At 48.1% G+C, this 27,345-nt stretch overlaps 1 protein-coding gene across 4 annotated transcripts in view; it reads left to right on the top strand.

The window, feature by feature from the left end:
* SLC4A11 (solute carrier family 4 member 11) overlaps positions 1 to 27,345 on the top strand; it is a 114,687-nt gene that overhangs the window by 58,304 nt on the left and 29,038 nt on the right. For all 4 annotated transcript variants that reach the window (XM_071557078.1, XM_071557076.1, XM_071557077.1 and 1 more), the window contains 7 exons: positions 7,225 to 7,348; positions 11,467 to 11,673; positions 16,397 to 16,481; positions 24,338 to 24,463; positions 25,353 to 25,466; positions 26,641 to 26,773; positions 27,077 to 27,150. In XM_071557078.1, coding sequence (XP_071413179.1) covers positions 7,225 to 7,348; positions 11,467 to 11,673; positions 16,397 to 16,481; positions 24,338 to 24,463; positions 25,353 to 25,466; positions 26,641 to 26,773; positions 27,077 to 27,150 — 863 coding nt within the window. The remainder of the gene's footprint in view (positions 1 to 7,224; positions 7,349 to 11,466; positions 11,674 to 16,396; positions 16,482 to 24,337; positions 24,464 to 25,352; positions 25,467 to 26,640; positions 26,774 to 27,076; positions 27,151 to 27,345) is intronic.

The raw sequence follows: 27,345 nt of genomic DNA, 5'->3' as shown, positions 1-27,345 counted from the left end.
AGTGACCAGCAGGGTCAGCTCTAGAAGAATGGAGGGTGCTGTCTGTGTACATGGGATTTTCTAAGTAGAAAGCAAATACTCAGTCCCAATTGAGCTTCCTCAGCCCAGGAGATGATCTCACACCTTACAAACCATGGACACAACTCTTTCTTTCCTCCTATTCATAACATTTGCCAGAACAGGAAGACACAGAGTGGTGTGGAGATCTCTTGCTGCTTCACTGTGAAGCTGCTGGGTGTTGTTCATTGGATGAGGTTGTGTCCCAGAGTGGGGAATGCTGCACTGTTTTTGTTGGATATTTAGCCTGGGGAAGCTCAGCTGTTGATGGGACCTCAGGGAAGTACTTTGATGGCCCTCCATGGAATGGTTGGAAGGTGCATGAAATGATTGAACCAGGCAGAGGCACTGCCAGGAGGGTGCTCAGAGTTCCCCATGAGCCACTCAGAACTGCCATGATCCAGAGTATGGAGGGATAAGCTGGATGGGGAGTGACAAAGGTGGGGAAGAAACTCCTGTGAGAGTGACTGATTTTGCTGTTGCAGTCTTGTGGCTCAGAAAGCCCAAGAAAATCCCACGGAGGGAATCTGAAAAAGTGACTCTTATCATGAGCCAAGTCCTATCACAGCCAATTCCTTCCTCTATTTGCTGAAATATGGAGTTGAAAATGCCTAATTCTTAATGTTTTCCCTCAGAGTGAAGGACACCTGATGTTAAACTCACTGTTGACCAGGTGCCGGTAGATCTCTGCCCTGATGTTCTCCAAGGAGAAATTCCAGCTGTGTGGGCTATGGAGCAAATGCTCCCTGAGCTGAGTGGCATCACAGCCTCCAGGAGATATATTTGCTTATTTCCAGAGCTGAATCCTTAGAAAAACATGAAATAAGGGGCTTCAGAGACTGGAGTGAGCAGCTGAAGAGCCATTTCCTTTGGCTGGGTGGATAAGGCACGTGGGTTGGTAAAGGACTTATTTTCAGTGCATTAAACTGATTTGTTAAAGCTGTTTTAACAGGCAAAGCAGAAGGGGGGAAAAAAACCTCTCTGCTCTCTGTTGCTGCAGAATTTCCTGCTCTGATATTGTAGAGTGTCGTGGCAGAGACTCGTGTGGAGGAGTTGAACTTGGAAAAGCCCAGGTAGCCTTTCAGAAGTGGCTGTTGTGAGATTATGTGGCATAACAAGCTGTTCAAATAGAGTCAGATTTGAGTAGTAAATGCCAGATTTGGTGTAGAAGTGATGTTGGTGTGAAAGGTGTTACTAATGCCTCTCTCAGCAAAGCCTGTTTCGTGTGTTTAAGGGTTTTTCCAGAGGTCTGTGTGTCTTCAGAGGAGTCAATGCTGCTGGTTTAGCTGTGGAGTGGATTCCAAATAGAGATGCTTCACTTACTGTGCATCCCTCAGAATATTTTGCTGCTTTTTTCAAAGGGCAGAATGGGAAATGAATCAGATCAACTGTTTAAAACAAATATTTTCCTTTAGAGGAATGATTACAAGATTTGGAGCCTTGTAAACAAGAGCCTCTTCTCCAGAATTTACAATTTCATCTCTCAAGTGTTCTTCGGGCTTGGAGAACTGTATAATTTTCTTTTAAGGGCCTCTCCACCCTTGTTGGGTTTTCCCAAATTATGCTGGAGAGATGAAGCTCTTGCAGGTGCTGGAAAGTCTCAACTTCAAACCCTGCATTAGGAATTTGGAACCTGAAGGAGAAAGATGTTTTTTGTATCTGCAGGATGTTCACAGGGAGGAAATGGCTCTTTATAGAATCATTAAAATTGGAATATACCTCAGAGATCATCAAGTCCAATCAGCACCACTAGACCATGTCCCACACCCATCATCTGGCAAGTGTTGTTTGAGTTTAGAGAACCAATTAATTTTCTTTTAAGGGCCTTGTGCTGGGCTGTCCCAGGTGCTGCTGCAGAACTGTGTGATGGAGTCCCCAGAACACCCTGACCTGTAGGAAATGCTTCCCCCTGGAGAGATGCCCTTCCAGAGAGGATGAGTCTTCCTGGAGCCCAGCAAAGTGCATCTTTACCAGTCCAGGATGGCATCCAGCTCTGGCTGAAACGAGGCCATGCCAAGCTGTGGGTGAGCTGGCTGGGCACAGCCTCATCCCTCTTCTCCAGCTTTCTGGAAGCTTTGTGCCTGGAGCTGCTGCTGGAGGAAGATTGATTTGCAGTGCAGGAGAACAAGGAGTGTCCTTGTTGTTGTGTGTGGGGACAGGAAAAGCCTTGGCTGGCTGATTACCTCTGCTAGGCACTTTTTCTTACTACAAGGGATAATTTGTTTCTGAATTAACTTCCTTTCTTGCCCTGTTTAAAGAGAGTTTCTGTTTCTCGTAGGTCTCCATAGTTTGACCCTTTTAATGGTTGGGTTGAGAAATGCGTTATTACTCTGATACCATCTTGGGTGTGGGGTGTGTGGGACTCGATGTCTCTGGCATTTTGGGGCAGTGCTGCCAGTTCTCACCACCCTCAGCCACCCTCAGCTGGATGCAGAGAGGAGGAGAGCAAGGCAGAGTTTGTGCTGTAATTTAAATGCCCTTTTTATGAGCTCAATTATTGGAGGATCAAGATAAAATTGCTGAGAACTCAACCTGGCATCTCATTAAATCCCAATCCAGTGTTTCCTTGTGTGACTAATACTGGGTGAAAATAGAACTTTTTTCAGGTTTCTGGGCAAACCAAAGGAGAATCAAATGTAGCTCAACTCAAACCAAAAAGGAACTTGGAGGCTTTGGCCAGGCCAGGCTTGATTTAAAGTCAGCTGAAAATGTCTTGCTAGTTCTCAGCTTTTTTGGGGCTTTGGCTTTTTACCCTTCAGATTTTTTTTTCCTCTTAGTGGGAATTTATTGAAGTGCCACTTGAAAAAAGTTGTTTCATTTTGCAAGTGACTCTCCTCTTGGCCTGAGTTGTGCTGAGTTTTACCTTCAGCCTTGCTCAATTTGGGATTTCTCTGTGTGAAGCACATAACTTTTTATTTTTTTCCTTTTGTCCTTTGCAAATATTTGCACAAGTCCAGTTGGCACTGCAGTTTTGGTTTGTATTCTGTTTGTATCTGGATTCTGGAATGAAAACAAAAGTGGGAGCTGTAAGTGCTGCCCCAGGGAACAGGATTTGAGTCAGCTAAATAATGGCTTAAATTTGAGAAAAATTAAGGTGCTGGATGATGCAGAAGTGACTTGGCCTTGCACTGGAAGTTCTGAGACAACCTTTCCCCCCCCCCAAATAAATGGATATATCAGAGGGAGCCCAGACCCAGTGCAGATGAGGCTGCATCCTGCCCAAAGGCACTGCTCCTCCCCTCTGTGCATCTCACCTTCTCTGTTCAGTCTGGTTTTAATCTGGTTTGCCCTCACTGAATCAACTTCAGCTTGATTTGTAAAGGTATTCCTGACCTAAATTGGCTGTACGTTGGCCTGACCAGGTTGGAAATCCTTCAGTGATCCACACTCAGCTTCACTGATGTGATTTAGAATCATAGAGCTCTTTACAGAAGAGTTGGGAGGAACCCCCATAGGTGTGAGGAGCCTCAAACTCCAGCACTGTGGATAAAACTGTTCCAGATAAAAAATGGTTAATAATATCAGTGTCTTTCTTGACTCAGTGTTCCTAAATCTTCCAGAGCAGCTTCTTCCACACTTTCCCAGTCCCTCAAGTAAAGGAAACACAAGGTTTTGGTGTGGCTGCCAGGAAAATTAGTTTGTATTTGAAAGCCATTCAGGAACAAAGAACAGCCTTTTAGAGTCAAATTTTCCCCTCCATACCCAAGAAGCTCTTGAGCTGAAGGGGGTGATAAGTGGGTAGGCTGGCACTGTTGACAGGACTCTTGTTTCTGGAGACAGGTTCCTGGAGCTGAAACACAACCCTGTCCCTTCAGGGAGAAAGCTTAACTACAGGAGAACCTGTGGCTTGCTTAATTACTGCACTTTATAATAAGGTTTTCCATATAACTTTGTGCTTCAGTGGTTTGTTGCTTGGTCAGGTCCTGCCTGGTGGATGTAGGATCACAGAATCATAGAATGGATTGGGTTGGAAGAGACCTCTGAGATCATCAAGTCCAACCCTCAATCCAACCCCACTTTGATTACCAGATCATGGCACTCAGTGCAATGTCCGGTCTCATCTTAAGAACCTCCAGGGATGGGGAATACACCCCCTCTCTGGGCAGCCCATTCCAAGGCCTGAGCACTCTCTGCAAAGAAGTTTTTTCTGCTCTCCAACTTCAATTTCCCCTGGCAGAGCTTGAGCCCATCGTGCCCCCTTGTCCTATTGCTGAGTGCCTGGGAGAAGAGACCAACCCCCAGCTGGCCAGAACTTCCCTTCGGGGAGTTCCAGACAGTGCTGAGGTCACCTCTGAGCCTCCTCTTCTCCAGGCTAAACACCCCCAGCTCCCTCAGCCTCTCCCCACAGCACTTGTGCTCCAGTCCCTTCTCCAGCTTCGTTGCTCTTCTCTGGCCCCGCTCCGGCCCCTCAATCTCTTTCCTGACCTGAGGGGCCCAGAACTGAACACAACACTCAAGGTGTGGCCTCCCCAAGGCAGAGTCCAGGGGAAGGGTCACTGCCCTGGGCCTGCTGGCCACGCTAGTTTGGATCCAGGCCAGGATCCCCTTGGCCTTCTTGGCCACCTGGGCACACTGTTGGCTCCTGTTGAGCTTCCTGTCCCTCAGTTCCCCCAGGTCCCTTTCTGCCTGGCTGCTCTCCAGCCACTCTGTGCCCAGCCTGGAGCGCTGCAGGGGGTTGGGGTGGCCAAAGGGCAGGACCTGCACTTGGCCTTGTTGAACTTCAGCCCATTGGAATCATGGTAGGGAAGGGATGATGTCTGGGAAGTGTTGGCTCTGTGAGGCACAGGTAGGTGATTGCTGCTTTGGCCATCTCTGGGATAGAACTGATGCTCAGAATGCCCAGAAAACCTTCCTTTTCAAAAGAAATCCATGAGCTGAGGTATGAAGATGCTGGGAACAGAGCTCCAGATAAGGCTCATTTTGGCTGATGGTGCTTTAACCAGTCAGTGTTGGTGACCAGGTGTGGATGAAGGTGAGAAAACTGAAGGTGTTGGACCCACTTGAAGGTTCTGCAGTTGGTCTAAAGCCCAGAGTTTGTGTCTTCCCGGTTGGCTTGTGGAGCTGTAACACAAGGAGAGTTGTCTGCTTTCCAGCCACAGCTGGATTGCAACCAAGGGCTTGGATTTGGTTGTGAAAACAAGTGTTGTCTGTTTTCCTTTGGTCCCTTGGGAGGAAGGACGAGGATTGTTGCAGATCCAATCTGTGGCTTTAGTCAAGGACATAACTTGCACTCCATTTTTAATTACTTTGAAAGATAGTTACTCCTTACCTTAGGACCTGCCTCGAGATTTCTCTCTTCCAAAGCAGATTTGAGTGGGAAAAGGACAAGGGGCTGTGGTGGAGGGAGTTAGGAAATAAATAAAAGTGTCATCTTTCTCATGACCTGCTTTGTTCTAATTAAACTGTTTGGTTGCTCTCAGATAGATTAATTTATATATAAATAGGCTGCCTCCAATCTGTGATCAGGAAGTCAAATTCAGTAAGAAAATACTTGGGAGAGTGATTTTATTTTATTTTTAATGCAAATTATGAAGAACATGATATAAAATATAATGTGCTCTTGACTAGTGCATTTCCAGCCAGAGATCTTGAGGAGCTGTTAATGGAACAGCCTTCAGGGTGCTGTGAGAATACGTGTTAAAAGGTATGAGATGGGCTGGGATTGTGGCTGAGAAGCTGAAGCAGAAATAAAATCTTATCATAAGACTGTGATAGATGATTTCTAGATGAATAAAAAGGAGCAAGCAGTTGAAATAAACCTGAATCAGAAAAAGGGAGGGAGGGGCAAAAAAAGGGAAAACACTTCCATAGCTGTTCCAGTGCCACCAGGCAAAGCCTGTGTACTTATTTCACCAGTGCTTGTCAGAAAGGTTGAGAGGGAGTAGGTGCTTTAAAGGGAACAAGAGAGCTGCAGTCCAGCCTGGAATTGGCCACCTCCTGCAACTGCACCAGAGTTTCCCAGCAGGAAAAATGACAACTAACCAGGTCCCAGCTCTGTTTAAATATCCCAGGGTGGTGGCAGACCTGGTCTTCCCTGGCATCCAGAGATGATCCATCCCTGTGTTTATAGAATCACAGAATGGATTGGGTCGGAAAAGACCTCCGAGATCATCAAGTCCAACCCTTGGGCCAACTCCAGTCCCTTTGCCAGATCATGGCACTCAGTGCCATGGCCAAGCTCAGCTGAAAAACTTCCAGGGATGGGGAATCCACCCCCTCTCTGGGCAGCCCATTCCAAGGCCTGAGCACTCTCTCTGCAAAGAAGTTTTTTCTGCTCTCCAACTTCAATTTCCCCTGGCAGAGCTTGAGCCCATCGTGCCCCCTTGTCCTATTGCTGAGTGCCTGGGAGAAGAGACCAACCCCCAGCTGGCCAGAACTTCCCTTCAGGGAGTTCCAGACAGTGCTGAGGTCACCTCTGAGCCTCCTCTTCTCCAGGCTAAACACCCCCAGCTCTCTCAGCCTCTCCCCACAGCACTTGTGCTCCAGTCCCTTCTCCAGCCTTGTTATCTCCAACAACTTGCTGCTAGTCTTTCTCAGGGTGGTCAGACAGCCACCTCATGCCCAGCAGGGCTGGATGGCAGTCAAGGATTCCCCTTGGAGCAGGAATCCTGCCTGCTGCAGCTGCTGTGGATCTAGAGGTAGGAGGTCAGCTTGGGTTCTGTAACACCTATGGAGCAGAAAGGGGAGAAACAACAGCTGGGAGCAAGTGGAGAAAGCCATTGCAACAGAGAGATCTGCCCAAGGCAAAGTGGAAATATATTGGCCTGGCACTTTGCCTGGATGTTTCCAGAAGCACTTTGGGAAATCAGGTGAAATGAAGTGTAATCTGCTTTCCAGTAATGTAGGTGGTGGGTTTGAATAAGAGGGTTTCCTTGTAGAAGCTTCTGTAGCTCTGCAGATACAACCTGTGTTGTGCTCTGTCATTTGGTGTCTTGGCCATTAAAAAGCAGGTGGAGAATAAACCTTGAAACTGGGCAAGTTATTTCCCAGAAAAACATGGATGTCAAATTCTACAGGAAATAACAGCAGAATTTGGCAAATAGCAAAGTCACTTTTTAAGACTCCAGAAGGGACCCTTTCACACCCAACAGCATCTGGTGTTTCTCTGAGTTCGTGTGTGTTTGTAACCCTCCTGTGCCAGGTCTGACCATTCCCTCTCCCTCACAGTTGCACTATAAAGTCCCTTCAGCGACGCCACGTCTGCATCAGCCGCCTGGAGAGGCCTCAGAACTGGGGGGAGAACTCCTGTGAAGTGAGATTTGTCATACTGGTCCTGGCTCCTCCTAAAATGGTGAGTGTTGGTCCTTGCTCTGCTGCCTCAGAGGAGGGTTCTCTCAGAGTTGTTTTCCCTTGATCTCCTTCTAGGGTTAATCACTGCCATTTTTAAAGCACAAGGGGATCTGAAAAGGCCTGAGACCTTCTCAGGTGATTTGTGCTCTCTCCAGGGGTAGGTTTGCCAGCTGTGTCCCCATCTCATGGCCTTGTAGCCCGAGGGAGGAACTCACTGCAGGTCAGGTGTGTCTGCAGTCCCCCCTGACACCTGTGGTGCCTCTGTGACTCCACAGGTCCTCCCTCCAGCTTCCCCACTTTAGCTGCTATTTTTAGAGCTAAGAAATGCTGTCCCTGGTTAAAGCCATGCTTGGGAAAGGCTCTTGTGAGTCTGCACCTGATGCTCCTCTGGGTTCCTTCCCAACAAACTCCATGATGGGGCTCAGAGTTACCCCAGAGCAGCAGCTGGAGGTGATGCAACCAAGAGGAAGGTGATGTTTTGTGGGCTCTGTTTTTTGGACACTTTTTTTGGAGCTGTTTTCTAAAGTCAGACTGTCCCTGAGGTCCATTTGGGATCTGTTTCCATGGCTTTTGGCACTTGAAACATCAAGGCTGAAGCTTGCTCAGGTGTAATTACTGATTCTTTGTTGTAGACAAGGCCAACAAATGGCTCAGCAGAGCCCATTTACTGCAATCATGGAACATCCTGAGTTGGGAGGGACCCACAGGGATCATCCAACTCCAGTATCATGGGGTGCCTCGAGGTTAATTGGGGATCACCATCCTGTCTTCCTAGAAAGCACTGGCTTGACCAAGATGGGGTGTCCTTCCAGCTGGTGGCCAAATGGTTCAGCGCTCAGGACCTTTTCATCCTTGAGCTGGCTCTGTACACCTTGGGGCTACTGAATCTGTGCCTCAGGGAGGGCTGGGGACCTTTTCTGGAACAGGATACGTCCTGATCCAACTTCCTGCCCTTTGCTGCTGTCCGTGTGACCTTGGGACCTGCTGTCTGGCCTGGCTGTCTCCTCCCACCCTTGTTTCAGTGGAACTCCTGCTGCTTCCTCCTTTCCCAGGATTTCTGGTCCATCCTTTCCAGCCCAGCAGCTCAATCAATGCTTTTGGCTTGGCCCTCGAAGCCAACAGGCTGAAAAGATATTGCTGTTCCCTGTGAAAGGAGGGATCAAAGCTGGGCATGTGTGGGTTTGCTGCTCTGTCCTCCCTGGATGTCTGTCCCCTCTGGATGTCTGTCCCCCCTGGATGTCTGTCCCCCCTGGATGTCTGTCCCCCCTGGATGTCTGTCCCCCCTGGATGTCTGTCCCCCCTGGATGTCTGTCCCCCCTGGATGTCTGTCCTCCTTGGATGTCTGTCCCCCTTGGATGTCTGTCCCCCCTGGATGTCTGTCCCCCCTGGATGTCTGTCCCCCCTGGATGTCTGTCCCCCTTGGATGTCTGTCCTCCCTGGATGTCTGTCCTCCCTGGATGTCTGTCCTCCCTGGATGTCTGTCCTCCCTGGATGTCTGTTACCTCTGGATGTCTGTCCTCCTTGGATGTCTGTCTTCCCTGGATGTCTGTCCCGTCTGGATGTCTGTCCTCCCTGGATGTCTGTCCTCCCTGGATGTCTGTCCCCGCTGGATGTCTGTCCCCATTGAATGTCTGTCCTCCCTGGATTTCTGTCCCCTCTGGACGTCTGTCCTCCCTGGATGTCTGTCCTCATCTCCGGCAAAAACAGTTCCGTGTCCGCTCGCAGCCTGAACGTTTGCAATTCCAGTGGACAGCCTGAAATGAAGGAAGGGGAATGGAGGCCAAGCAGAGCTGCAGTTGCCAACATGCTTTTTATTTGAAAGGAGGTGATGCAGCCAGCTCAAAATGCAGATTTCTGGTGCAGCAGTTAAAATAATTAATGTGCTGACAGTAGTGGATTAAACAGGTCCTGCTTGGGGAGGGGGAAAAAGTCCATCACCACCTCCCCTCCATCACCAGTGCAGTCCCCTCAGACACACTTGCTAGAACCCATTCAATTTAAGGAAAGGGAATTTAATTCTAGGGAAAGGTTTGGGTTTAAGTGAAGGATTTGCTCTGGGACTTGCTTTTGGAATTTGGAAGCCTGGTCATTTCAGCCTGAACTTGCCCTCACAGGGAAGGCTCCACCTTTTCACATTCCACCCCTGAGTAGCAGCAATCCTTGGGCTGGACACTGCAAGGATCACTTCAAGTTTCCCAATGCTGTCTCTGTTTTTTCCATCTGCTGTGCTGGGAATCCAGAGCCTTGGCCCTTGTAATATGGAGCATGGAAGAAACTCGGTGTTTCCTGCAAGTGTCTGTGCTTTTCCTCTGAACTGTTCATTCATCTGTCTGGAAAAGCAAAGAACAGGGACAGCATTGGGAATCTTGAAGTGATCCTTGAAGTGTCCAGCCCAGGGATTGCTGGTGCTCAGGGGTGGAAGGTGGAGCCTCCCCTGTGAGGGCAAGTTCAGGCTGAAAGGACCAGGCTTCCAAACTCCAAAAGCAAGTCCCAGAGCAAATCCTTCACTTAAACCCAAACCTTTCCCTAGAATTAAATTCCCTTTCCTTAAATTGAATGGATTCAAGCAAGTGTGTTTCAGGGGACTGCACTGGTGATGGAGAGGAGGTGGTGATGGAATCCTGGAATGGGTTGGATTGGAAGGGACCTTAAAGACCATCTCATTCCATCCCCTGCCATGGGCAGGGACACCTTCCACCAGCCCAGGATGCTCCAAGCCTTATCCAACCTTGCTTGGGACACTTCCAGGGATGGGGCAGCCACAGCTTCTCTGGCCAAGTGGAGGAGAGTGTGGTGAGAGTGACGGAGGAGAGGCTGGTGAGAGTGACGGAGGAGAGGCTGGTGAGAGTGACGGAGGAGAGTGTGGTGTGAGTGATGGAGGAAGCCCAACATTGGTGGTGACTTTGGGCCCAGCTCAGTGCCACCCACACGTCTGTGCCTCGGTGTCAGGCACACGGAGTTATTTGGTTGTGTTCAGGGAGAAGCTGTTCATCTGTTGTGTTCTGAATCAGGAGCTGCAGCTCAGCTCAGTCCCATATGCTCCCTTCTGCTTTTCCCAGCAGAGTGAGGAGCTTGGAGGCTGCCCAAGGGAAGGGGGGGTTTGTTTGGGTGTCTCTGGGAGCTGCTGCGTGATGAGTGTGCAGAAGGTGGGTGGGTAAAACTTTGCATCAAAAGGAGCTTTTAATGAGCTCTGGTTCTCTGTAACTCTGCTTGACAAATACCTTCTCTGTCCTGGGCACAGTGGTAGCAGCAAGGCAGGGGTTGGTGGGTTTGTGCAGGGATGGGCAGCTCAGTCTCCTTTGCTGTTCCCTTTGTCTCTGACATCCAAGGTGCTTGAAGCAGTAGGAAAGCAGGTTAGGATTCTGTTTGAAGCTGGGCACTCAAAGATCTGGCCTGTGGCTCACAGAAATGTTCAAGCCACAAATAGACACATTTTCATCACGTTTTTGCAGGTCCCCTGTCCCTTCCAAATAATTGGTGAAGATGGACAAGTGCTGCTTGTGTGTGTGCTCAGCTCCTTCTTTCCCTTCCTTTGCTCTGTGCCAGCACCTGGTTTAGGTGTGAGCTCTAAATCTCCCCTTGTGCTGCCAGAATTGCCCCAGAGTGACCAACTGAGCTGAGTTTTAATGCCCAGAAAACAGCAATCTGATGAAGCAGCTGAGCACAATAATCTCAGATCTTTCAGACAGGACATCAGGACACTTCTGCCTGCTGGAACCTTGACTTAAGAGCATCCTTCCACCCCAGCAGCAGGAATGCTGAGGTGCTGTAAGACAGCAGAGGCTTTGGTTGGTCTGTTCTTAGCAGCCTTGAAGGGAAATCAGGGATAAAATGTATTCTGAACATGATTCAGCTTTGGATTGATCAGTAAAACTGATCAGTGCTTCTGGTCAGGACCTCTGTGTTGATGCTTCACAAGATTCTGCTGTGGTTGCTGATTTCATCTGCAACATCTTCCATGTGTTCCTCACCTTCTCCCTCAGGTGTCTCTGGGATCCTGGAGGCTTCCTCTTCAGATGGTGCCCAGTGGGGTGAATCAGTGGCTTTATCTTTCAGAAGTGAAAGAAAGTTACTTTACAAGCACCTTTTCCATCTCTTTGGGTTTTTTTCCCCGCACAGAAAAGTACCAAAACAGCGACAGAAGTGGGCAGGACTTTCGCCACAATGTTTTCAGACATCACCTTCCGTCAGAAGCTCCTGGAGACCAAGACTGAGGAGGAGTTCAAGGAGGCCTTAGTGCACCAGCGGCACCTGCTGACCGTGGTGAACCAGAGACCCTCAGGGATGAGTGATGGGCACAAATCGCAGGGGCACAAACCACTCAAGGTAAGGTCTGCCAACATTTCTGCTTCAGAGGTGTCCAAATGCATAAATTCACGGGGATTTGGGGGAGGAGGTGAAGCCCTTGAGTCTGGTGGGTACAAGCAGCAATCCTGACCCAACCCCAAGGCTCCCACAAGCAGCTCCTGTGTGTCCCTCCATCTCCCTCCCTCCTGCTGTACATCCCAAATAAACCACTTCAGAGGGGCAGGTGCTGAAGGGGTGCAGAGCAGTGTGGGGGTGAAATGGTTACAGGACTTTGATTCCAGATGCTTAGTCAAGTTGGGGATTAATGGATCTCTGTGTGTTGTCAGTCCAAGGTACTTAATCCTTACAGTCAGGAGGCTCCTAAGGAAGCTGCTGCTTGTGTTTCCCGCAGCCAAAAAGGCTTCTTGGCCATCTCTGCACAGTCATTTCACTTAAAGGTTGCCTGTCAGTGTTTGGCCAGTCTTCTCTCTGTTTGATCTGGGGCTCTGTAAAACATTACTTGCTTTGTGCTTGAAAGTCTGAGGGAAATGCTGTAACTCAGCTTTCTCTCCCGGAATTTCCTGCCTGTTGGTCATTGCTTTGTTTTTCCATTCAGAAATTCATTCTTTAAGCACACAGCCTACCTGAAAAACAAACTGTGCCATCTCTGGTGTGCTGCTCCTGTCCCTGAATTACAAATAACCTGCAAGCTTTGGGTTGCCTGCAGTGCAGGAGCTGCTTATTACTTCTTTTTCTTTTTGTTCCTGGGATGGATTTCAGGAGTTTGATCTGCACATCTGGAAACGAGCAAAGCTCATGTTTTCCCTGCAGAATCCCCTTTTATAGGTAGTGCTTTGGACTTTGCTAGACCCCATACCTGTTCTTAAGTTTGCAGAACAAGTGCTGAAACCCTCTTTAACCCCAGGTCATGCAGGGCAGGGATGTTTGGAGAAGAAATTTAGGTCAATTTGGGAAATTTAAGTTTAACCTTTTCCACTTGGCCTTTCAGAGGAGTTTTTATTAGAGCAGTTGAAGGGTATGGCTCTGTCTTCTGCTAAACTGGCCATTTTTAAAGTGTCCAGAGGGTTTTCTGCTCAGTGGTTTGGTGAGCAGGAGGACTGGAGGGCTTGTGTTGGCACTGGTGATTCCTCCCAGCTCTGTTGGCAAAGCAGCCTTGGCCAGTGCTGTAGACACTGAGACTTGTTTCTCCACCTCTTGCTTTTGGCATGGACAGTTGTTGGTCTGGGTTGGATAAACTGTTGTTTTTAAGACATTTTAGCCTTCAGCTCTTGGGAGATGCAGCCTGTGTAGTGATAACTTTGCCCTCTCATGTCTCTTGGGAGCAGCTCCTCCCCACCCTACCCTGCCAGCACAGATCTTGAGAGATGGGATGGAGGTTTCCTGACAGGGCACCTCCAGCAGCATCTCCTGTCCCTGTGCAACAACCTGGAGAGGAAACATTTAATATGAGCACAAACTCAGATGAGACCAGGGGTGTAATTTCAGCCTGTCGGCCCCCCCAGTGAAATAAATACCCTCATCTGGAGCTGCTGGATTATTACCCTGAGCTCTCAGGAGGGGCCAGGAGGGTGTAAAGTCTCCTGGTAACATGAAAATCTGCCTCCTGGCTCCCTTCTCCCTTGGTCCTGCAGTGATGGGAGAGAAAAGGGTCTTCAGTTGTGTGTGTGAGTGGGATGTTTGCAAATGCTTGTTTTTACCTCTGCTGAAACAGTGAGGGGGATGTGACAGTCCCATTGCATGCTGTGCCTGCAGCACTGTCACTGCTTTGGCTCAGCTCACAGGATTATTTAGGCAAGGCTACATTCTCAATCATAATTAAGTCAGCCTGAAATCCTCTTGTTTACTGAGGCATCTAATTGTGATTTTGTTCATGGAGGAGCCCTGAACAGCTGTCGTGTTTTCTGGCTGTGATTTTGGGTCCTGTGTGGATTCTGCTTGCTCAGAATCAGCAGGAGGGAGCTTACAGTGTGTGTGTAACACTCCTGCAGCCCCCCAGGAATTCTGGGGAGGACTGAGAAAGGGTCAGAGTTGTTGGAGCTGATTATTTTCTGTTTGGCTTTGTAGCTGTTCCCCAGTGCTGGCTTAACCTCTCCCAATAACATGAGTAATGGTCACCTATAGCAAGAGACTAAGAGGGATTTGTAGAATGGAAAGTGGACAATTCATGACCTTCTGGTTGGATTTTTTTTCCCTGTGCTTCTTTGCTGCTCTTTCCTACCTTGTGTCTAAGAGCAGAAGGAGGAAAGCACTGGATGGACTTGCAGAAGAGGAGAATGAGGAGCCTGAACGAGGATTTGGTGTGTTGGGCACCTGAGCCAAAGTTCCTAAAGTTAATCAACCTTGATCTTTGTATTCCTGAGGGACAAAGCTCTGGCCTCTTGGATAAAGCCCCCTGGGATCAGAATGTTCAGTCAAAGAGATGGCAAAGACTTGAGAGATGTGATACCATGAACAGGAGTGGAAAGGCAATGGGTCAACCAAACTTGACCCACTGAGGGAGAAAGAGGCAGGGAATGGCAGCCCAAGAAATTCCCAGCACTGAAGGAGATGAAAAAGAACAAGAATGAAGTGTCAACACTGCCCTTACCAAGATTTTTGAAACCTCAGAAGATGACAAGAGGCAAAATCAAGACTGAAACCTGCCTGGAGTAGAGTTGGACAAGGAGGGTGTGTGGTGGGATAGGTTGGGGGGCAAAAGCAGAACCAAAGAGGGTCATACCTTCAGAGGTCAGTGCACTTCGCCTTTTATCTCTTTTTATCTTTTATAATTTGTTTTTTTAGCAGCCTTCCAGTACCTGATAGGGGACTGCAGAAAGGCTGCAGAGGATTGTGCAAGAGCCTGCAGTGACAGGATGAGAAGGAAGGGGGTGTTAAGCTGAAGGAGGGTGGATTTAGGTTGGATATAAGGAGGAAATTCTTTCTTGTGAGGGCGGGCAGGCCCTGGCACAGGTTGGGCAGAGGAGCTGTGGCTGCCCCATCCCTGGCAGTGCCCACTCACAGGGTTTGTGTTCCCTCCCTGCCCCAGTGCCTCCTGCCCAGCCCAGCATCATCTTCACTGCAGCGTGATAAGTAAACATCCTTGCCATTAAAGCTGCTGTGACTCCCTGGCTGACTCATGCCTTCAGGGAGCTCCTTCTGGGAGGGGAAATTAAATTGCTTTTTCAGTGCATATGGCTTTGATGTCCAGCTCTGCCACTGAATGAGACTGAAGCCTCGTGGCTTTTTTGGAAGTACTTAAAATGCAGATGTGGTGCCTGCCAGCATAACATCTGTCTCTTCATCCTCACTTTTTGAGTTGAAACTGTCCTGAAGTTCTGCAGGTATGTTGGTCTGAACTTTAAAGCCTAAATTTAGACCTACTTTACTAACCCATAACAGGAAACTGCAACAGAATTGGCTTAAGTATGAAATAAAAGGTATTGTAGTCACTGATAAAGGAGCTGATCCTCTGAGGTGTTTCTTACACCCTGAACCCTCAAGCTGGTTTTTGCCCAAGGTATTCCTTCCTAAGGACAAGTCCCCTTTCTGTGTTTTATCTGCTCTTCCAGGTGCTGCAAACAGGTGAGTCCCATGAGAAGAGGCAAAGCTGTGAGAAATACATAGAGAATTTTTCTGACAAAGCTGTGTGCAGTCTGCTCAATGAGCACTGCAGTGTCCTTAACAAAGCAGTAATTTTTATCAGCTTCCACATGCCCCAACCCAAGGAAGAGCTCCCTGCTGCTTTGAGATGATCTCTTGGTGTCCCTCTTGGATCTGTGATTTTTATTTTCCTCCTCCCACCCTCTAGCAGGGGTTATAAGTCTTTAGTGTCTAGTTCTGTAACAAATACATGGAATGTTTTAAAGGAGACAGCTGGGGTTGTTCTCACTGTATAAAGGTGGATTTTCAGAGCAGTTTGTGTGCTCTGAGAATAACAGGGGAAAAATCTGACAGGTGCCTCATTTGCAAGTGTTGCCTACTCTGACTCTTTCCATGTGCTTTCCATAAGGATGGAGTTGGGAGAGTTGGGAGGCTGAGAGTCAATAGCAGCTGTCACCTATTTCCGACATCCCTTGTTGCCTGTGGAGATCATCAGATCATACCAGCAGTCGCACTGCACCTTGCAGGCCCCCAGATCAGAAATGAAAGGCAACAGGGGGAATTTTTGGAATCCCTTCACAATATTTTTACTGTCTTTTTAATGGGAAAAATTATGTCTTGGTTATGTGGAGTTATTCAGGCTTGTTTCCTTTGGGCGGAGTTTGAGGTGCAAAAAGCCTGAGTTCCTTTACTACATCTATTTGAGGTCTCCTTTTCCCTCGGAAAGACCAAGGAAGGAGCACTTGTTGGAGATCCACTTTCAGAGGCTTCACATGAATTTGAGAAAAGAGATTTTTTGTGATGGAATCTAAAGAAAAAAGTTGGCATTTCTGCCCTGATGTTTCACCTCAGAGTACCCAAGGTCTGATCCTTTCTGGTGGATCATCAGCTCCCTCACCTGCAATCCCAGGGATGCAGATACCAATGGGAGGGGTAAAAGGGAAGGCAGGGAGGGCAACAGGGTGGTCTGGGGGATTTTCTGTCTTACAGTGCTATGGAGGGCATGAATTGAGGCACAACAAATTTATTGTCATCACAAAGCAGGATTTGAATGCCCTATTGAAAAGGAGCAGCTCTGCCCCTGTGCCAGCTCAGTGAGGAGGTTAATCTCTAACAATGGCTGAGCCTTTGCACTGACACAGCACTTCCTTCCTTTCCTCAGCTGCACGAGTTCCTCAACGTTGGCAAGGGCATTTCTGATGACATTGCACGGAGGTTTCCAGTGTACGCGTTGGACTTCACCGATGGTACGTTGGCCAGTGTTTAGGAAAGCCTTGGCCTGCTCTGGTTTTTTGTTTTGTTTTTTTTATGTGATGTCCTGTTTACAGTGTGCATTGATGTGTGTAGTAGCCCCGTTATTCCTCCTTTAAAGGAGTATCCTGTCCAAAGGCTGTGAACGGGCAGCGTGGTGAGCTGGAGGTGGGAACTGTACAGTATTTCTTTATTGAAGGTGCTGACTGGGTTTAGATCAGGGTTTTAATTGTTATGAAGCAACGAGGCCCTTAAATGCATCGATTATTGCCCTGTGTAGACTCAGCTCGGCTCATTACAACCTGACTAATCAGTCAGCACTGGCCTAATAAACCCTTTCTTCTGTCCTCACAATCCAGTCTCAGCAGTACTTACAGTGATGCTGTGGGAGTTGAGAATGTTTAAACAAACTGTGAGCTGCACTAACTTCAGCTGGGTCTTTTGAAAAACAGGATATGGTTTCTGTGCTCTCAGATCACAGCAGCAGCAACAGAGTTTGATTGAGCCTCAGGTTTTGGCTGTATAAAGCTCCCACAGTGGCATTCTGGGGTTAAAGAGTCACAGAATCATAGAATAGAATAATAGAATGGATTGGGTTGGAAAAGACCTCCAAGATCATCAAGTCCAACCCTTGGTCCAACTCCAGTCCCTTTACCAGATCATGGCACTCAGTGCAACGGCCAATCTCAGCTGAAAAACCTCCAGGGGTGGGGAATCCACCCCCTCTCTGGGCAGCCCATTCCAATGCCTGAGCACTCTCTCTGCAAAGAATTTTTTCCTGCTCTCCAACTTCAATTTCCCCTGGCAGAGCTTGAGCCCATCGTGCCCCCTTGTTTTCCCCACTTGCTCCCAGCTGTTGTTTCTCCCCTTTCTGCTCCATGGGTGTTACAGAACCCAAGCTGACCTCCTGCCTCCAGATCCACAGGGGCCGCAGCAGTCAGGATTCCTGCTCCAAGGGGAATCCTTGGCTGCCATCCAGCCCTTCTGGAGATAAGGTGGCTGATTGACTACCCTGACAAAGACAAGCAGCAAGTTGTTGGAGGTAACAAGGCTGGAGAAGGGACTGGAGCACAAGTGCTGTGGGGAGAGGCTGAGGGAGCTGGGGGTGTTTAGCCTGGAGAAGAGGAGGCTCAGAGGTGACCTCAGCACTGTCTGGAACTCCCTGAAGGGAAGTTCTGGCCAGCTGGGGGTTGGTCTCTTCTCCCAGGCACTCAGCAATAGGACAAGGGGGCACGATGGGCTCAAGCTCTGCCAGGGGAAATTGAAGTTGGAGAGCAGAAGAAAATTCTTTGCAGAGAGAGTGCTCAGGCATTGGAATGGGCTGCCCAGAGAGGGGGTGGATTCCCCATCCCTGGAGGTTTTTCAGCTGAGCTTGGCCGTGGCACTGAGTGCCATGATCTGGTAAAGGGACTGGAGTTGGACCAAGGGTTGGACTTGATGATCCGGGAGGTCTCTTCCAACCCAATCTATGATTTTGTGATTCTGTCAGGTCTTGCAGGGCACTTCAGCTCTGATCTGGACACTTCACCTCTATGGCTGCTGCTCTCTAGAGCTGCCAAAGTCTGATTTTTCATTATAAAGGGGTACTGGAGCACTTGAGAAGGGAACTGCTGCAGAAACACCTGTGGGGACAACACCTGTGGGGACCCACGTTCCCCTCAGGACAGAGCAGTGTGTGCTGTGGCTGTGCCCTGAGCACTGCAGGTTCACAGCCACTAAAACATCCTCTCATGGTCCTGCAGCCCACTTGGGCTGTCAGCAGCTTTGGAAACCCACTCCAGGGTCTGTGTTCTGGCTCAGAATGCACCCAAATGAACCTCTGTGTGCTGCTCACCCCGGGGGAGCCCAACTCCACAGGCTTTCCATGAACCCATGGACAGAATGGGTGTGAAACTGGTATAAAATGAAAAAGTATTCGTTAAAAAACGTCAGTGCTTTGTTATACAACTTTTGGAGAGTGGAAGATGTGGAGCAGAGCCCAGTGAAGCTCAAGAACTGCCTCAGCTCAAGTGGGAAATTTGTGTTTTAGGAGCAGTTGTGCCCTTTTCCAATAGGAAATAGGGAAAGGGGCATTTAAAAAGCCCCCTATATATTAGTATGTGCCATTTCTTCCCAGAAACCAGGAGTTAGGGTGAATTATTTAAGGAACTGCTTGAAATGAAAACCAGATGGAGCATAAAGCATCTGCCTTAACCAACTGAGACTGAAGATGATGGGAAATGTGGAATTCCTGGAGCATCTCAAGCAAGGCAGCAGTGTCAGAACAGGAGGTGTCTGAACTACCCAAATGTATCTGCACTCCAGACAGCCACACGAGCACCATCAGAGAGCTCTGGATTGCACAGATGCTGCTCTTTGAGTGGTTGAAGTCTTTAAATCCTCGATCTGAGGAGCATCCCAGGGTTTTGGTTTAGACAGATAAATGGATTAAGGGCAGGGTGATAAGTGGTGGGGCTTTGGTAGGACCAGCAGGTCTTTGTGAGTTGGAGCTTTGTGGGATTGGTCCCCATCAGACACTGCACAAAGCTGGCCACTAAATTATCTTTAACCACTGTGATTTGGAAAAAAAATGAATATTCTTTCTCTTCTTTTACTCCAGGTTATGAACCTGTCAGTTTTGTTTTGTGAAGTCTTGGGCCTTTTACTGAATGTGCAGAGATCAAGGAAGAGTTTTCCGAATTTTTGGTCCAGGATTTTAGTGTTATAGATGGTTGTAATAGATCTCTTCCAGCAGGAGCATCTGAAGATGAACAATTGGCTTTTGCTGGCACCTGTAGTTTTCCTTTAAACTGGAATTCACAGCCTTGGGCTTCTGTTCTCTTCTTGGTGTCTACAGCCTTTGCCTGCAGGATTCTGCTACCTTAAGAAAAATGTGATTATCATTCATCCTGATTGTGTCAAATAGGCTCAAAACACTTGAGTACCCATTTTATTACTCTTTACATCTCAGTCCAACCATAGGAGCTTCCTAAAATTTCTTTATGTTGAGTCTGGTTTGAGTGAAGGAGGGAAATCTGCCTGGATTGGGATATGAGTTCTTAGAAACTCCTAAAAGTTGCTCTCCTTGTTCTTCAGTGTCTCTTTTTTCTGGCACGACACAAAGGAATAAACACCAGTGTGGTGCCTGAAGTGCCCAGGGGGAAGCTGGAGGTGCCAGAGGTGTTTGTGGTGAGCTTTGACCTGTCCCTTCACCCCTTGGGGAGGGAGAGGGGAGAAAGAAGAGGAGATCTGAGGCTCACTCTTTTTCTCCCTGTTTTCCTGGAGCTTGCCCTCAGCACACAGCCCTGGTGGGTGGATAGTTCAGCTGGACATGTGGATTTCTCCCTGTCCTTGGTCCTGCAGAGGGTCCCAAACCAGCTCCTGAGGGGAAGCCCAGCAGCATTCCTGGGATTTGGAGAGGTGTCCACAGGAGGTTGATCTCCAGGGATCCATGTAATGCTGGCAGGCTCACATGGAAGGCTTGAAGGCACTGGAAAAAATGGGATTTGAAAGGGAATTTTTGTCTTACTGGTTGTCTAAGATAGCTCAGAGCTTCAACCTGCTGAAATGTTGGCTGTGGATTTGGATGGGCCAGATCTCTGACTCTCCCCCCTGGCTGCCCTGGCCACGTTGTTTGGCAGGATTCCCTTCTTGAGGAAGGAGGGAAAATGAAGGGATTGCAGATGAGCTTTGTCCCTTCTCTACTGCCCTTGGGTTAGTTATGAGGGAGCTCCTGCATCCCTGAACATCACCTGGGGCCAGAGGTTGAACATCCTGACTCGATGGATGCTCTGGGGCATCGTGCCCTGGGTTTCTTTGGAGCGTCTTTGTGTCTCAGTGGGGGCAGGAATGCATTAAAGATGCAGGAAAGCACCTTGTTGTGTCTGGGGATGTTCCTTCCAAGAGAGCAGGACTTGGTGGGAAATGGGAGAGAGGAAGGGAAAGCTCTGAGCCTGTGATTTATTCCTTCATACTTCTCTAGTCTGAGCACATCCTTGGCTTCTCCAAACCCACTCAGAGTGGATTTCCTTTTCCAGTCAAGTTCCTGGGCCCACTTGAGCTGGGATTTATTCCTCACAGCCTTTAGGGAAGATTCATCTCCAGAACACTGGGCAGAGTCCAGGAGCCATCAGACGAGTGAAAGCCCAGCTTGGGGGCATTAGAAGCTTCTCATTCTGAGTTTTTATGACTGAAAAACCATGAACAGATATTCTTAAAGTGTTTTTAACATTAAAATAAGACTTTTTGTTTTAATTAGGGCTTTAATAGACATATCCTTTCTGCTGTGCTGTGGGTCAGTATAATTCAACTTTCTTTGTATAGGATATTTTAGAGAATTGAGAGGAAATATTAGCACCTATTTCATAGAATGTCCATCAGTCGTGATTTTGATTTAATAAATGTAAAATTAATAGACTTAAGGAGCTCTAAACCCAGTCTTTGGATCTCCAGTCACGAACTTCCTGATGCAAAATCCCAGGCAAAGCAAGGCCAGAAATGCAGCAGTTTTCTCTGAAACTCTCCCCTTGTCTCTGAAAACTGTGACTTTTCAGAAATCCAGACAAATGAAGCAGATCTGTCACTTTAATGAATATAATTGCTCCCCATTTCAATGTGTAGATATAATTTGAAGGGATTGCTCCTGTAATAGGCAGCAACTCCAACTTCCCAGCTGGACTGAGAGCTGATTTTGTGCTGTGACTGTACCTGGCACAGGGGGAGTGACACATTTCTCAGTGGCTTTATGAACCTGTCACAGATGAAATGCCACCAGAACGCAGCCCACCTTCCTGGGAGTGAAGTCATGTCAGTCTATGGGCTGCCAATAGATGCTGAAAATGCTCTGCCAGATGTTGACTTTCAAAAGGCAAGAGGTAAATGATGGTTAATGCTGGGGTTTAGTGCCTGTGACAGGTGGATCTGTGTGAGGAGGCAGTGCCTGGTCATGGCTTTAACTGCAGGGAAGGAGTTGAGAAATGGTCTCTGTGGAACAGGAGATTCATTCTGCTGTAGTTGTCTCCATTACAAAGTGAGTTTTGCTGCCCACAGAAAGGTTCTTTGCTCCTTGGATCCCATCTGGCTGGTTGGGGCTTAAAGTACTGGAAGTGTTGGACCCAGCCATGATGAATCACAGGATTCTTAAGGTCAGAAAAGAGCTCCAAGATCACCAAGCCCACCCTGTGTCCGATGCCCACCTTGGCAAAGCCCACCCTGTGTCCGATGCCCACCTTGGCAAAGCCCACCCTGTGTCCGATGCCCACCTTGGCAAAGCCCACCCTGTGTCCGATGCCCACCTTGGCAAAGCCCACTCTGTGCCTGATGCCCACCTTGGCAAAGCCCACCCTGTGTCCGATGCCCACCTTGGCAAAGCCCACCCTGTGTCCGATGCCCACCTTGGCAAAGCCCACTCTGTGCCTGATGCCCACCTTGGCAAAGCCCACCCTGTGTCCGATGCCCACCTTGGCAAAGCCCACTCTGTGCCTGATGCCCACCTTGGCAAAGCCCTCCCAGCCCCTGGAGCTCACTCTGTGCCCAATGCCCACCTTGGCAAAGCCCTCCCAGCCCCTGGAGCCCACCCTATGCCCAATGCCCACCTTGGCAAAGCCCTCCCAGCCCCTGAAGCCCACCCTGTGCCTGATGCCCACCTTGGAAAAGCCCTGCCAGCCCATGGAGCCCACCCTGTGCCTGATGCCCACCTTGGCAAAGCCCTCCCAGCCCGTGGAGCCCACCCTGTGCCCGTGCCCACCTCGTCCCCCAGCCCAGAGCACTGAGTGCCACGACTAGTCCTTCCCTGCACACCTCCAGGGCTGGGCACTCCAAACCTCCCTGGGCAGCCCCTTCCAATGCCCAACCACCCTTTCCCTGAAAAAATTCCTCCTGATGTCCAACCTGCCCCTCCCCTGAGATGCCATCCTTACTTGGCATAAGGATTGCTGCTACTTCCTTTGCAAGGACTAAAACCAAAAGCCATACATGAGTTTTGTTGGTGCTCTTCAAAGCTTATTCCTTCCTTCTGCCCTCTCATGCTATGGTTTAACTACCCAAACCTTTTTAAAATACAGTATTTGCTTCTCTCATCCTGGTTGCCTGTCCTCTTATGAATGATTTCAAAGCCTCCAGGCATTGTTGCCTCTGACCTTTCATGTTGGAAAGACTCCTTTGTCCAAAAAGCAGAATTTTGGAGGGACACAGGATCCTCTGAATAAGGATGTGGCCACCTCTGCTTATGAAACCACCTCTCACTGCTTGCCCTGCCAAGTCTTTCCTTGTCTCCAAGGGTCTCAGGCAGTTTGGAGTCCGAGGTGGGACCTGCAGCTGGTGGACTCAGGATCACATGAGAAGTCTTCCTCTGTGAGAATTAGATTTCAGGCCCTGTAGTTGCCAGGAGTGGTCAGGAATGTGACCTGTGGTTTGTGAATCTTCACAATAAGTTGAAAGGAATTTTTCTGGGATCAGCTGAGCCGATGACTCCCAGAAGGTCAAGCTCATATTTACATGCCTGAGATGTCTCTTGTCAAGTTTTAGCCTCAAGTTTAAGGATGCTGAGCTCCTATTTGTGTCTGTGAACAGGAACCTCACAAGGTGTCCTTTATTCATGTGGCTGCCTGTGCATTGCACATCACCTTTGATTTTTGGGGTTTTTCATCCTCTTTCTGTCCTTATCTCTGCACTGCAAGTGGTGCAGAAAGCAGATATGAGATAAGATCCCAAAGTCATTGAGAGACCTTTCTCTGTTTCATTCCAGTGATGGAGGTTCTCAGTGTTGCAACAATACCCTCTGAGGCCAAGTCCTTCCTTCTCTGATTCAACTGATTGGCTTTTACCCCTCTCAGCAAGGGATGGATCCCGAAAAAACTCAGATGGGAATTCAGGAGCTTAGAGGCAGATGCCTGTGTGGAAGTTCACTGCTCTGGAGACTTCCAGAAAGGGGAGTTGGACAACTCCAACCTTGTCCATGTGTTTTGCAGCAGGAGCACCACCAAGGAGGTGGCACGGGGGGCTGAAGGCTGTCCAAGGTTTTCTTTGGAAAAGAGTTTCTCCAGGGTGTCCTTTGTGAAGAGTCTGTTCTGTGGCAAGCCTTGTGTTCTCCTAGAGCAGGATCAGCTGCTGTCATCTCCTCCTCTCCCCTGTGTGTTATGAGCTCACTGGGGATGTACAGCAGCCTCAAAACAGGAAAGGGAAGCGAAGCTACTTCAGAGACCCTTAAATTCATGTTCTGACACTCTCATTCCCTTTCTGGCTGCTTTTTGTTTTGGCCTGGTGTGTTTTTTCCGATGGAGATGAGAGGGGGGTGAGTGGATGGAAACGCAAGAGGCTGTTCTGTCAGCAGGGCTTGTTAAAGCAAAGCTCAGTGTCTCAATTCCTGACCTCTTGTGCTAATTTTTTTTGTGGTTTGCTGCCTTTAATTGGGCTCAGAGTAGCATATTATTGATTCAAACCTGTAACCTGGGGAAAACCCAAGTGCTTCATGTTTTTTCCTGCCCAAGACATGAGTTGCAAAGACAAGTGATCATCGTGAAGCTTATTAGGAAGGTAGTCCAGAATACCTCTAAAATTGGTATTAAAAAGGCAGGGAAGGGGGTTTATAAGCCTTAAACTTACAGTTTCTGCTTTGATCCTCTTCCAACCTTTTGGGACTGGCAAAACTGAGGAAAAGGCTCCTTGCATTTCCTTTTGTGATGATGCCAAAAACATCTGGTGACATGTTGTTGCTTCTCTTTCTGGTCCCAGATGAACTGATGTCTGTGGTTGTGCAAAAATGAAACGTTTATGACCCACTTCAACATGAATTTCTGCACATGTGGCTGATGTGAGTGGGGTTTCAGTGCCCTGTGGGCAGCACTAACATGGTTTTGGTTGTTGTTTGCACTAGGTGTGATTGGGAACAACAAAGCTATAGGAAAATACATCACAACTATGATCTTTCTGTATTTTGCCTGTCTCCTTCCATCCATTGCCTTTGGGTCACTCAATGATGAAAACACCCGAGGAGCTATTGGTAAGTACAGCAGTTTGGTGCAGTGTTCAAACTCTGGGCACTGAGAGGTTTGATAGTTTGATGGTTTTTATTAACTGGAAAAAAAACCCAACATCAAAAACCCCACAAATTGAACGGGTTTTCCCTGATTAAGTTCATGACTTTCTTAGAAGACCAGAAAAATTCAACACTGCTTTGGGTAATACCACATGACTCAGACTGATACAGATGTATTCTGCTGTTTTTTAAATGCTGCTCATTTAAGAACTGTGTCATTATCTGCACGTTTTTCCCGGTAGAAGTTCTGTGCTTTTGATCTGAATTTGAATACCAGTATCCAAAGCACTGGTATGGAGCAAAGCCTCATCCTTTGTCCCAGCTGTGGCCCTGAAACATTTTGTGCTCCTGTCACAGCTCATAGGAGTCAATGTTCAAATCTTGGCCTGGAGGCCTCCCCAAGCACCGGTTGTGTTTTATAGCTGTTTAAAATAAAATCAATATATTACCCTGAGATCAGCTCAGTTGGTTAAAACTTGGTTGTAGTAATGCCAAGGTCATGGGTTCAATCCCCTGTGTGGGCCATTGACTTAAGAGTTGGACTCAATGATCCTTGTGGGTCCCTCCCAACTCAGAATAGTCTGGGATTCTGTGATTAAAAACTATACATGTAAAACACCCAGACACCAAAAATACCCCAAACCAAAGCCCACCCTACTTTTAGCTGAATATCTGGAAGCCGAAATTCCTGCTTCAAGTAAAGGGTCACTTTTTGCTTTCACAATGTCTATCTCTGTACTCTCTGCACATTGTTCCTCCTAATCAGTGCTTGGTTTCTGTGCCCTGGGGATGCTCCTTGGCTGGGGGGGTGTTAATTAAACCCCCTCTTTGTTTCCATCCTCCCCACCTGCAGATGTGCGGAAGACAATCGTCGGGCAGTGCATTGGGGGGCTGCTCTACGCCCTCTTTTCGGGGCAACCTCTGGTTGTCCTCCTCACCACAGCTCCTCTGGCACTCTACATCAATGGTGAGTCTGCTCCAGGTGTACATGAGGGGCCTGAAGGGATGGGATTTGAGATGAGAACCTTGAGATCCTGTTGGGGCTTTAGTTGTATTTGTTTAATAAATCGTTATTAAAGGTCTGCCTTTGGGAAAAGGTTCTTCCCCCAGAGGGTGATTGGGCACTGAACAGGCTCCCCAGGGAAGGAGATGATGGCACCAACCTGCCAGAGCTCCAGGAGTGTTTGGACAACACTCTCAGGGACAGGGTGGGATTCCTGGAGTCGTCCTGGATGGTTCTTGTAGGTCCTTTCAACTCAGGCTTCAGGTGCTGAGTGAGAGGGAAGGAATTTGATTCCATTTTTATTAAATCATAATCCTGAGTTGAAAGGGACCCACTCCTGGTTTAGGTAAAGTTGTTTTCTAAAGAAATCACTTCTGCATAGAAAAAACTTCACGAAAATGAGCATTTCTTCAGCCTCAGTGAGGAAAACTGTTTCATTAATGGTTTTCTCATGTGGCTGCATCTAACCAACTTGAGGATAAATGACTTCAGGTTTTTTGGGTTGGTTTGTGGGGTTTTTTGTTCAATTGGTCTGTTAAAGTATGGTCAGTAGCTTTCCAGGTATGACTGCAGGGTGCTATCAGTGAGCCAGAGGTGTCAAGGGCCAGCTCAGTGTCTGTAGGGACAGGCAGAGGGACTGTGACCAGCCTGAGCCATGAGGTTTTGTCCAGAGTGCAGTGACTCAGTTGGTTAAAACTTGGTTATAACAATGCCAAGGTCATGGGTTCAATCCCCTGTGTGGGCCATTGACTGAAGAGTTGGACTTGATCCTTGTGGGTCCCTTCCAACTCAGAATAGTCTGGGATTCTGTGTGACACTGGTGCAAGAGCATGGATGGGACCCCTTGCTCCACAGCATCCCAAAACATCAGCAACAGCAAATTCCAAAGGCTTGTTTTGTGGCCCCAGTCCCTATGAGAGATGCTTTAAGCAGTGGGAGACAGGATTTTTCCAGGTTGTTTCTTCCCATTGCTGCTGGAAAGGGGAGCACAGTTTGAGTTGATGCTGTGTCCCTCTGGGAGTGCAGAAACTGGGGTTTGAAGTCTTGGAATTGATTCTTTTTGCTGTGGAGCAGATGACACTGCCAGGGGTGGTGATGGCACAGGTTTGATGTGACACAGGAATGTTCACTCCCACAGTGATCCGAGGGATCTGCGACGACTACAACTTGGACTTCAGCGCTTTCTACGCCTGGATTGGGCTGTGGAACAGCTTCTTCCTTGTCATGTACTCCCTCTTTAACTTCAGCCTCCTGATGAAGCTCTTCAAAAGGTACCTATTCTCAAAAAAGTCTTATTTTGATCAGATTATTCAGCAAATGGGAAAATTACACATTCCACAAGCTCCTTAATTACAGACTTGCTGCAAAATGTGTTTTTTGAGATGAGGCAAGTATCGTTTTGGCTTATTGTTCCAGCTTGAAAGAAGCTCTGAGATTCACTGGGTTTTCTTTGCTAAGCTGGAGTTTAACTAAAATGGATGTATTTTCATGTAAATGGATGAATATGCTGATTGTTTTTTTCTTTGAACAGAGTTGAATGCAGCTGTATTAATTCCTGGGATTTTTTCCCACAGGTCAACAGAAGAAATAATTGCACTTTTTATATCCATCACATTTGTGCTTGATGCCATCAAAGGCATTATTAAAGGTAAGCCTTGCAACAGTGTTTTCAGTGCAGGTCTTTGCTTTGCCTCCCTGTCCAAGGGAAACACAAGGCAGCAAATGTGTGTGATGTTTGCTTGTTCTGTGTTCACTCAAAGTCTTCAGGGGGAAAAAAAAGAAACTCAGTGTGTGAGGTTGAAGCAGCTCTTTGTCAGCAGTTTTACCTGGATATGCAGAATTT

Source organism: Pithys albifrons, chromosome 5 (assembly GCF_047495875.1).
Source record: "Pithys albifrons albifrons isolate INPA30051 chromosome 5, PitAlb_v1, whole genome shotgun sequence".
NCBI lineage: Eukaryota > Metazoa > Chordata > Aves > Passeriformes > Thamnophilidae > Pithys > Pithys albifrons.
The sequence above is the reverse complement of the archived record's forward strand: the minus strand, read 5'-3'. Positions and strand labels throughout refer to the sequence as shown.